At 30.0% G+C, this 12,146-nt stretch overlaps 1 protein-coding gene across 3 annotated transcripts; it reads left to right on the top strand.

Annotated features, from left to right (window-relative positions):
* Window positions 1–627: 627 nt before the first annotated feature.
* LOC114257877 (uncharacterized) lies at window positions 628–11,914 on the top strand. Of its 3 annotated transcripts, none has more exons than XM_082895198.1 (9): window positions 628–810; window positions 894–940; window positions 1,035–1,056; window positions 1,246–1,525; window positions 1,603–1,808; window positions 2,386–2,820; window positions 7,930–8,320; window positions 11,355–11,432; window positions 11,617–11,914. In XM_082895198.1, exons 6-9 carry the CDS (start codon window positions 2,417–2,419, stop codon window positions 11,668–11,670), a joined length of 927 nt encoding a protein of 308 aa, XP_082751324.1. In that variant the 5' UTR covers window positions 628–810; window positions 894–940; window positions 1,035–1,056; window positions 1,246–1,525; window positions 1,603–1,808; window positions 2,386–2,416; the 3' UTR covers window positions 11,671–11,914. The 3 variants fall into 3 exon arrangements, with proteins under 3 accessions (XP_082751324.1, XP_082751323.1, XP_082751325.1); XM_082895197.1 differs by having other exon boundaries at window positions 1,035–1,149; XM_082895199.1 differs by lacking the exons at window positions 628–810; window positions 894–940; window positions 1,035–1,056 and having other exon boundaries at window positions 1,244–1,361.
* Window positions 11,915–12,146: the final 232 nt, after the last annotated feature.

The raw sequence follows: 12,146 nt of genomic DNA, 5'->3' as shown, positions 1-12,146 counted from the left end.
AATTAAAATAAATTATTTTTTGTGATTTTAAAAATTACATTCCATTCTTGAGATTTCTAATTTCATAACGAATTGCTCTTTTTTATTAATAAATTATCAAGTTAATTAATAATTTTTAATGATGTTATAAATATATTTTAATAAATAATTTAGGTAATTTTATTATTGTATAGAAAATCAATTATAAATTTTATTTTTTTAGTTAATTCTGTTAAATAAAAAATTATAATAAAGGGATATTTATAATTTTTCAAACTACAAAGAGTAATCTGTATTTTAAACAAAATTCAGGGTGTATTTGTAAATTATCCTTTTTTTTTATAAAATATATATATATATATATAAACTAACCATGGTTAAGGAGAAAGGTCTACACAATTAATAATATTGAAGAAAAAAAATTGGCAAAACTAACGACGTTCAAGATTCCGTCAAATAGGCTAACGCCGTGGATTGGAAGATAGTGTTCAAGTGGAACACCGTTACGGCGGACCTGACGTTGTGACAGAGGAGAGATCTGGACCGTCTAATGCATGAGGGACAGTTGGTGATGAACGGCTGTGGTTTAACGATATGGTGGAACGGAAGCGGGAGGGTATAAAACAGGAGTTTGCAATGAAGAGAGACAGAGAGAGCATTTCGTTGTGTCAGAAAACTCCTTATATCTCTCTGTTTTTCTCTCTCAATTTTCTTTCCAGTTTCTCGGAAAATTACAGAAAACAGAGAGATTTTCATGGAAATTCGATGAGATTTAGTAACTAAAATGTTGAACTCGCTCTTCTGTTAGAAGATCTGGAGCTCGCGATTGAGGTTTGTAAATTGTTGTCTGACTTCGATTTTCTATCTTTTTTGTGTTTGGTTCTCTGAATATACTGTTTTTTTTTGGTTTACAGATACATTTGAAGTGGTTTGCTTGCCACGATTGGTTTGAAGATGAGAGGTCCGTAATTGAGGGTGTAGTTCGATTTGTATTGCTTTTTCTGTGATTATTTATATAAAAATGACTTGTGTTTGTGTTCGATTTTGTTCTACAGATACATTTAAATAGGTTCGAAGGTATTTCGAGAAGGATTTGAAGTGGATTTGGCTTTGATTTCTCTACTTCTTCGTGAAGATTTGTTTGTTTCATTTCCATATTACAGAGAAAAGGCTTGTTCAAAGCTCTGTAATCGGGACAAATTCCTATTTTTTTTTACCATCTTTTGATTATCAATCCTCGTAATTAACTCAATTTTTGTTGGACAGGTACATTTCCAGGAGATGTTGAAGCAGTTTTTAGATGACATCTGAACTAGGAGATCAGTTTCTGGGTTTGCGAGATCGGAATCGAATATGAATCCCGACGATTCAAGCTTTGAAATGTTTTCGATTTCTTAGAAATCAACTTATCAATTTGAATATTCATAATCTCAACACCCAAAAAATCGAAGCTTCCTCTGAATTCACTTTTAAAATCTGCTATCAATTTCGCAATATTCCTTTAATTCATTCACGCTGTTGTGAAGACAAACCCAAGTATAAAAAGGTAATTGAAAAAATCAGAATAAAATCAAGTTCGATTTTACAATTTAGCTGATGATTTGATGTTCTCTGCTATTGCAGTTTCAGAGAATTTGGAATCAGTTATTTTGAAGAAGGTCAATATCTGAATGACCTTGTCATGTTTCTTCAGCACTTTCATGACCCGATGGTTTTTGCTTTCGATTCTCTGTGCCCTGCAGTGCTCCGAAACAATCGGCTCTGTGTTTTGTAATTCGGTTGAGACAAACAGAGATCATCTTTTTCTTCAAGCAAGTTGAAGCTTTCAGGTAATGCGAGAATGGTCCGTGGTGTCACATATGTCGTTGATTTTGCATCTTGTTTTTCTGTTTCAGGTGTAGCTGTTTCAAAATTTGATTCTCATTTTGTAATGTTTTTGGGTTCGTTGTTGGTTTAATTTTTTTGGATTCCTATCTATGTTGTTGGGAATAGTAAATTTCTCACTTTCCTCCCATGACCCAGAATCTGAGATTTTCCCCAATCTTCTCCTCCTCCTCCTCCTTTGTTTGGCAGCCGAGAAAATTATGCTTACTGAAGATAAGAGATTGAGATTTGAATTTATTTTAAAAATGGAATTTCTGTTTCTTTCCCATTTTTGTCACTCATCAGTTCCTCAATCTCAACGCTGAAGAATAAACTAAAATTATCTCTAGATCTTCTGCAAACAAACCCATATTTAGAACGTCAGACCATTCCTAAAATTGAATATTTCTATCATCTTTTGTTTGAATTGCAGAGAGAGATTTATCCTTAATCCATATCTTTCTTGGCTTTTCATTTGTTCAGAAGTTGGGATTTGTTAACCATAGTTAAGATGGGACAACTAACCTGGGTTAAATCTGACAGGTGTACCAGAGAGAGAGAGAGACAAGAAGTGATGGAGAAGAATAGTATTAACAACCACCAACACCAACACCGCAATCGAGAAAGAATCGGAGTGCTGGGTCAAGTTGGCGATCATTATGATGATGGGTTGTTGAGAACAACAACAACAACACAGACGCCTGAGACGCGATCGTCGGACTTTGTGTTGCAGTGGGGGAATCGGAAACGGCTCAGGTGTATGAAAATCCAGGTCAAGGTTAACAACACCACCGACTCATCTTCCGCTGCCGTACCGGTCCATCGAACCACGGTTCGAGTCGACCGCCGGGTCATCAGATCCGATACAAACAACAACAATAATAGAGAAACTAGTTCAAATCACCCATCCACTACCGCCAGCAACGGTTATCTGAATCTCCGGCAACGTCCTCCGTCCCCTTCTCATCGCATTCTCAGGTACAACTCCCTACCAATGTCTTTTTTTTTGGGGGTAAATCCTGGGATTTATGGAAAATGCACTCATTCCTATATCTTTTGACGTAATTACAACAATTTCCTTTTTACCTTATCATTTGTTTGAAAATGTTTTTTTTTTTAACTTTTTAATTTTTTTTTATAATTATTTTAATTTAAGATTAAAAAGTCTCATTTAAAATATTTTTTTTATTTTTATAAAAAAATTAAAATGATTATAATTTAACGTGACATTTTATTTTATTTAATTAAAGTAACCAATTTTATTGACTAAATTAGCCCAAACAAGTATACCAAACGATCCTTAAAAGGGTTAAAGACTACGGTGTAAAAACGTGACATTTTATTTTATTTAATTAAAGTATCCAATTTTATTGGCTAAATTAGCCCAAACGAGTATGCCAAACGATCCTTAAAAGGGTTAAAGACTATGGTATACAGTGTGTACTATAAATTAAAAAAAAAAAACCTATAATTTCATATTCTTGTCAACTACACATAAAAAAAATTATAACTAAACGTATCAAAATTATGTCATAATTAAAGAAAAAAATTAATCCTAACTAAAATATAAAAATGGTTAAGTAAGAGTATATACAATCGTAAGTATGCATAATAGAATCCTCCTCAAGGCTATGATAGGTAAATGTTGAAATTAATAAAGATAAAATATTTTTGATAGCCTGATTTTTATGTTCATTGGAATAACGAATGAAAAATGGTTTAATTATTGTGTGAATTATAAGTTTTATGTGAGATTAATATAATTATATTAAAAGTCTATAATTAATTATATCTTTTTTTAAATCTCAAGAGGGAGTGTAATTTACTTTCTTTTTTTTATTTTTTTTATTTTCATTGAAGGTCCGCCCTTTGTTTGGTGTTTCGTACATATTTTGACAAGCTAAATGTTAATAATTTAGAATTTTAAGAGATTTGTCGAGCGATAAAAACTTAATAATTAAGTCTCGAGTTTAAGTCATTCTAAAAATCTCTAAAGGTTTGTGCAGTCTTGTCATAACCATGAGACTTGTCAAGGTGTATTCAAATTGGCTGAACACTTATTTATAAAATAAAATAAAAAAATTAATAATTCATGTTATACTCATTTTTATTTTTGTTTTTAATTTTTTATTTATTACTTGGTATGATATAAGTAAATACAAATATAATAAAGAAATGTGATTGCATTATCGTGTGATACCACTTTCTAGTGTAAAAGTTGTGAGTTTTTTTTGTTTCTCTCTTCTCCCAACTACAACTAGCATCCTACCTATGTAGTATGCATATTTGTATGGAAAAAATAAAAAATAAAATAAAAAGTAAAAAAAAAATAGAAGTTGAAAACATGCCTCCTATCTTTTTCAAAAATTGGTTTTTTAAATTTATTTTTTTTAAAAATGCTAATTACCACTAAAGTATGGGTAAAATGTATAGAAATTTGAGAAAGTGTGCACACCGTGTTCTGTGGAAATAAAGTTGACTCTGGCATTTGAACAATTTAGAAATGAGAAAAGTGAGACGAAATTTGAAAATGGTATTTACATTTGAGTGTGTTGTATATTTTAGGGGACTTTAAAATTCAGCGGTAATTTTAATAAAAAAAAAACCATAAAAAATATAGTATGCTAATTATTAAAATTCATAAACTTTATCACTGATTTTTAATTTTTAGCATGAAATTCCTTATTTAAACTTAGGGGTTGTTTGGGATGTCCTAAATAAGTGCATTTTTTGTCTTTTTGGACTAAAAAATTGAGGAAAAAAATATGGATGTTTAGGTTAATTTTTTAATTTTTATGAAAAAATGTGTATTAAAAAATTGTAAAAATTGGTTTGTAAGGGAAAATTAAGATTGAGAGTTGTGCAGCCGTAATTGTTGACCTTTGGTGAATAGTGTTAACTTTTTAATTTTTTGAATAATTTTTTTGACTTTTTAACTTTTTCTTATCTTTCCAAACTTGACCTTAGTCTGAAATAAATATATTGTATATATATATTTCGAACTTATCTAATATCTATCATATTAGTTTTCTAAGTCTTATTTCATATATAAAATTTTTATTAATACTTGTCATACTATGTTGCATTTTTTTTTTTGTTTATATAATAATTGTATTATGTAAATATTCTTGACATATATAAAGTAGTTTAAATACTCCTATAATTGTATATGCTTTCTATTTAAATCAGAGGTCAGACTATTTATTTGGCCCGTCAAGCCCAAAGCCGACCCCTTGGCTGAGCCTTATTAGAGTTTTAGGATGGGTTGAAACTCATTCCAATTTTAAATTACTTTCTTTATATTTCTTTATATGCATGTATAATATATAAACATGATAATTGGTTGGTTGAGACTTTAGGTCATGTATATATAAATATGATAACTGATTGGTTGAGACTTTAGGTCATGTTTGTTTTGTGGTTTGAGTGGTCGGATTGGACTATCATGGCTGTGAGTTCTACCCACAGCGTGTTTGGTAATAAAATGGAAGGGCGGATTGAGAATCTAAGGGGCTTAATAATTTCTCTCAGTAGGGGGATTAACTTGGCTGGATAGAGGGTGGGATTAGAAAAATAGTGTGCAAATTGAGTCTATTCAGTCAAGAACAGGGCATTTTTTTTTTTATCAAGTGCACTGGTTTGTTTTAATATTTTTTTTATATAAAAATAATTTAACAATCCCATTACTAACTATCTTTCACACCATCATCAAAATAAACACACTTTTACTTAATTCACCCACTAACAATCTCCACATTAACAATTTTTTACTATTCTCTCAATAACAATCTCATTCAATATAATCCGGCAAACAAACATGGCTCTTGTAGCTGATTTATTTGTATTTTTTTAAAAATTGGAAATCAATGAGCAGAAGTTAAAATAATTGCAAAAGTATGGAGGTGCAGGATGGGTCTGTGCTTTTGTATAAAGTAGAAACTGTGGTCTTACTCACTAAGGTTGGTTTGCGAATTGATTTTTGATTTTTTATATAAAAAAAAAAAAGTGTGAAAAAAAAAAAGAAAAATGGATTGAACTTTTTGTATTGATTTTTTTGACTAATTTTAAGGGGAGACTAGGAGTTTAGGGAAAAAAAAAATTACAAACACATAGGTATAAGTGTGTCTGTGGTGGGATACAAATGAAAGGTTATGGGGTGCAAGTGTTATTTGCACCCTTTTATGTATTGATAATTTTTTTCTTCAACTCTCACCTACATTTAATTGTCCCTGATTTTAACATTTTCCTATACATGGCCTAAAACACACATCTCATTTGCACCTTCATATTTTTACAATTACTTCAACTTTTTAATACTGATTGGCAATATTTTTTAGGTTCAAATCTTTAGACTGACTTTTCAGAATATAACTAGTGATTTTTTTGCTAATGATTTACGCAAAAATGAAGCAACATCATTGAAAATCTTTAGATTGACTTATCACTAGCCCAATATTGGCTATGGGCTGAGTTTACATTTTTGACGTAGTGAGCCATGACTGGGCTGAGCTCAGACCCGAGCTTAAAAGATTGAGCCCGGCCTAATTGAGAGGCCTAATCACTGATCATAATAATTGAGTTAGTTTAGATAATTTTAATAATACTCTGAAATGTCATATATGATGTCCACCCTAATATGAAGTTAGATTGGGAATATTTAGATTATCGAAATAAAATTTATGATGAATCTTACAAGTTTCACACAAATTTAAATTTGAAATAATGCTATATGTGTCAATTAATGTACTAACTAGTATACCAATTGATGATATGATATAATTTAAGATGTTTTTAATATTTATAATGTTATTAATGAGTGAGGTCAATAATAATTTTTATAACTAGTGTTAATATACTAGTTAATATACTATTTGGTATACTATATCCGGATCATTTTTCTTTTTCAAAGCAATTACATATCTATAGGTGTGGACCACGTTTGAATTAGTGAAATCATGTCCTGTCTAACTAGTACTTGCCAACAGTATTTTATGGGGCGGTCGGTCAACATGAAATGGATCACAGCATTACCTCCATTTATATTGAAAATTTACCATTGAATTTTTATATTAAAAATTAGTGTAATGGTAGGTATTATAAAAAAAATATCATAAAAATGATCATAAAAGATTTTTCACCGTTAGATTACACATACAAGAAAACATAATATACTAATCAAAGGATAAAAATCTTCCTGAAGTATTTCATAATATTTTTTTCATAATTCCTAATATTATTCTAAAAATTACCATCGACAAATTTAAAATTAATGAAATATTAATTACAAGAATAATTATATTTTATAGATTTATTTATTGACTCTTTAATTTATTTGTGTCACATTACCTTTCTATCTTGTAATTTTTTTAAACTGTAAAAGCACAATCAATTGAGAGGTTTAAAAGTGATTTAAGGGTTTAAATAACATTTAAACTACGATTATTGTATTAAAAATTATTAAAAAAAAAAAGAAAAAAGAAAAAGGCATCATTACAAATTATTAATACATAAAATCCTAGTATTGTAGATTTATGATTTTTCAAAAACGCCATCTTGATGACAGCTCCAACTCCTTTCCATATATGGAGACCCCACATGGAAAACCTTTTCCCTATCCAGACTCCAGTAGTAGACCGTCCGATTCAGCTGTGGATTAGGAAATCTGGTCCACAACCTTTTTCTGTCGCTGTTTTATCCATGGTTCTGACACGTATACCTAAACCGACGGCTTAGATCTTGACAGCAACCATACGACCCCCCAATTTATTTTAATTTTTTTTCTTCTTTCCATTTTATTCCCAGCTTTGCACGTTAGACAGATTGATGAATCGCACGCCTTTTGTCCCAAATATCTCCCCACTTTCATATATTTCGCCTAATCTTCCTTACATTAAAAACCCAGAAACAAAACCAACCACCAACTTCCCCAAAACAACCCTCCATCTTCAAAGATTCAGAGCGATCAATCTAGATCACCCCAAGGTTATATCAGTAATTTCACCACCATCGATCAATTTTTATTTATTTATTATGTTTATATGTGTTGATGATATATGTTTTTTTTGTTTTGTTTTGTTGGGTTGTTAGGAATTCAGAGAGTTTGATTGCCATGAAGGGACAGAGCAACGGGGTGAAGGGGGTAACATCTCCGGACAGAGGGGGTGCGCAGGATAAGATGGGTAGTTTGCTTCATAATAATAGTAATAATAATATTACTGTCGCTACCATCACCACTACCAATAATAATAATAATAATAATGATAATGGTGGTCGTGGTGGTGGTAGTGGGGTTTGGGAGGGGGCGCAGGATAGCAAGAAGGGAGGGAATTCGTCGGGGAGTGATGGGATGGTGTGGCCGCCGAAGTTTGTGATCGGACTAACAAACAAGGAGAAAGAGGAGGATTTCTTTGCATTCAAGGGTTCTAAGCTTCCTCAGAGACCCAAGAAGCGTGCCAAATTCATTCAACGCACCCTCAATGTATGAACTCTCTCTCTCCCTCTCTCTTGAAAAAAACATTATTCATCACATTTGTTTGTTTTATTTTATTTATTTATTTTTGACGTTTTAAGAAGTGAAACTATTTAGGTAAGGTGAAATTGGAAAGCTACAGTTGGTTAGAAAATTTTGGCTATTTTTAAAAAAAGAAAAAGAATACACAATATTCAGTTCATCTCACGACGGAGCATCCACTCACATTGTGAATTTATTAATTTTGTAGAAAGCTGTGATTAAATTTGCTTAGTTTGATGAATATATTAATCTCGTTTGCTTTGATGCACAGCCTATTGCTGGTAAAAGATCGCAAGTTTTTATTTTTTTTATTACAATTGACAAGAGATTATTTATAATATATATTAGGAGAACTCAATAAAAAGATACTATAATGAGAAAGAAACACTCAGTCAACCTAAGAAACTAAGGGTTTATTTGGAATGTCCTAAATAAGTGTATTTTTTGACTTTTTAGATTAAAAAGTTGAGGAAAAAAATATGATTGTTTGGGTTAACTTTTTGACTTTTTATGAAAAAATGTATATAAAAAAATTGTATAGATTAGTATGTAGGGGAAAATTAGGATTGAGAGTTGTGCAGTTGTACTTTTTGACTTTTGGTGAATAGTGATAACTTTTTAACTTTTTTGATAATTTTTTGACTTTTTGACTTTTTGACTTTTTTTCAACTTGCCAAACTTAGCCTAATTACTCAGAAATTAGAATACTGTATCCGGATGGAAGTGTATGGTGGTGTATCAACTAAACTAGTCGTAAAATGTAGTGAGTTTTATTTATTTATTTATTTTTATGTCAATTGATAGAAGAATAATTACAAATAAATAATTAGTCACAATAATTAACAAAATTAACAAAATTTAACAATCAATTACTAGTTAAAGTACAATCCCTGTAATGGATATCAAATTTCTCTCTTGTGAGGTTTTCACACTACAAATACAAAGGGCGTTATTATAATCATTAGGTCACATGTCCTAGTTGTAAAATGTAGCAAGTTAAAAGCCCTTAATTATGGAGTAAAACGAAACAATCAGAAAAGGATGAGAAATGGTGTGATAAATTTGAGATTTAAACATAATATAAAGGACAGATTATATTAATCTCTTCTGAGATTTGGGGGAAACATATATAAGTCTTACGGTTTTACTATAATTACATTGGGTTATTTGAAGTTTTAATTTACGTAATCCTTTGTCATTTTTTTTTATTTATTAATAATTAGTTAGTTATAGAAATAGAAAAATAATGTCATCTATTTTACATAGAACTATTTATATTTTGTTAGTTATTCTTGTGTCTTCACACAATGTTCATTAGTTTCGATTCTTTTAACCTTACTTAAAGAGATAATTATATCAAAATTATAGAATTAACTTCTTATTATTTTTAAATTATGGGAGGTTAATGTAATTTATCCTACTTTATAGCGAAAATTGTGAAATTACCCCCCCCCCCCCAAAAAAAGCTGGAAAAATAAAAAGAAACCTAAACAAATAATTTTATTAAATTAAAATTTTCAAATTTTGTTTTACTTTCTTTGGTGGATTTGGTGGGACTATGAAATTTATTTTTGGATTTGGGCTACATCTTTCTATTTTGTGTAAATTAAAAATTTACTGCTTAAAGTTTTTAAAATACGAATTATTTCTTGTGTCTTAAAACTTACATCTTGTTCTTTCAAGTTTGTAATCGTATAGCAAATGATATCTTTTATTAATAAATTATAAAGTTAATTAACTATTTTTAATGATGTTAAAATTTTATTTTAATTAATAATTCAAGTGATTTCATTGGTGTATAGAAGAGTAGTTAGAAATTTTATTTTTCTATTAATTCTGTTAAATAAAATTTTTTGATTATGTGATATTCAGAATTAATAAAATTTTTTGATTATGTGATATTTGTAGCTTTTAAAATCACATGATGTAATTTGTATTTTAAGTAAATTTCAAAAAAAAATTTATTTTTATTTTTGTCTTTTTATTTATTTATTTATATTTATTTTTGCACATTGTAACAATTCATGGGATGTAAACTTACACGTGTCAGTCGACATGCGGATTTTTATAGTGATATAAGCCTAAAACTCGTGGTAGATCCAGTTTTGTTGTGATGATCTGTACAGTGTACCCAAACAGGACATAACACAATTGAATTAAGAGTAATGAGTCCGTTCTAATATTTAAGCTCTAAAAGGAGTTTTACACATGTGACAAAAAAAAAACAACAAAAAAACAAACACAGGCACATACCTCATATCACAGGTGGGCCCCACCTATTTAGAGTGTCCCTACAGGTTGGTGTTTGGCAAGTTGGGTTGGGGCTAAAATAGCCACAAAAGACAAAACAGGCTATTTTAGCCACAACAAACAAAACATCACATCCAACCTATAATCATTACACTCTTCTCTCACAAAAAAAGTCAAAAAAGCCAAAAAGCCAAAAAGTCCTTCCCAAACCAGGCTTTTTAGCCCAGGCTAAAATAGCCAAAAAAGCTAAAAAGCCAAAAAGCCAACCCACTTCCCAAACGGAGGCTTTGTAGAATTCTCAATCTTTATCCTTGAATTAATTTTACATTTATTTTTACTTCTTGTGTTGATCTGTTGATATGATAAATGATGTTAGTTGCTTTGAACAAACTAGAACCACAATAGCGACTGACAAATCACAAAAGGACACGTTAACCCATTTAATTTAAGGTACTGTTTGGATTGGATTATAGGTTTGAGTGTGATGATATTTTCCTTTCCCATGCCCCACTATGTTTAACATGTTATTAAACCAGTTTAATTATTGAATTGCTGCACCTGTTATTGCTTCCAAAGCAGCTTTCAAGATAATGGCCAGTGACAATTATTGAAGCTGAGAAAGCCATTTTTCTTTTTCTTATTTTATTTTTTTAGGAATATTTGATTTTTCTTCGTATTTCTTTTTGGTGATAATTGTTAACTTCAGCATGCTAATTTCATTTTTTTTTTTTTTTTTTGTTTGGTTGGTTAGTTGGTAAGCCCAGGAGCGTGGTTATGTGATCTAACTTTAGAACGATATGAAGTTAGGGAGAAAAAGATCTCCAAAAAGGTACTTACTTGATATTCATTATAAGCAAATTTATATACACATAATTAAATTATTAAAATTTATAAAACAATACACACGATATAAAACAATTGCAAAAATAAAAATTTACTTTTAATTTTCTGTTTTATTAAACATCAGTGTACTTATTATATGGTTATTTTATACCCATATTGGACCGATGCAGCGACCAAGAGGGCTAAGAGCTATGGGGAACAGCATGGACTCGGACTCAGAATAGAAGAGAGAGAGAGAGAGAGAGATAGAGAGAGAGCTTGTGGGACAAGACAACAATGGGTCATTGTGTTGTTGAGTGAGTGTTTTGTTGTCTGCAAGAAAGGTGAGCTGAATATAACAATTGAGGAGGATGATGATCGAAGTGTAGTTATTTTTGACGGATATGTGATAATGTTTAGCATTGAAATATGTATTTTAGTCACCTTCCATCTCTAGAAAAAATTAGAGTAAATTACACTTTATTTTTATTTTTATGTTTGGTTAATTTTTTCATTTTGGTCTTAATTTTTTTTTTCCCTTATTTTGACTCTTCATGTTTTAAGTTTTTTTATTTTATTTACTTTTAAAATTAATTTCTGTTCAAAATCATATAGAAAATATTGCGTTAGTTATATATGACATAACAAATATATTAGTATACTGGTGGTTGAGTTTGTGTAAGAGGCATGAGTTATATATAATAAAATATTTTTACATTAT

Source organism: Camellia sinensis, chromosome 11 (assembly GCF_055761805.1).
Source record: "Camellia sinensis isolate YWXY chromosome 11, ASM5576180v1, whole genome shotgun sequence".
NCBI lineage: Eukaryota > Viridiplantae > Streptophyta > Magnoliopsida > Ericales > Theaceae > Camellia > Camellia sinensis.
The sequence above is the reverse complement of the archived record's forward strand: the minus strand, read 5'-3'. Positions and strand labels throughout refer to the sequence as shown.

What these genes read in the sequence shown, in the direction of transcription:
- LOC114257877 (XM_082895198.1), top strand. Translation starts at nt 2,417, where the DNA reads ATGGAGAAGAATAGTATTAACAACCACCAACACCAACACCGCAATCGA. An exon ending in CCTTCTCATCGCATTCTCAG is followed by an intron (nt 2,821 to 7,929) that starts GTACAACTCCCT and finishes TTGGGTTGTTAG; the next exon opens with GAATTCAGAGAGTTTGATTG. An exon ending in TCATTCAACGCACCCTCAAT is followed by an intron (nt 8,321 to 11,354) that starts GTATGAACTCTC and finishes TTGGTTGGTTAG; the next exon opens with TTGGTAAGCCCAGGAGCGTG.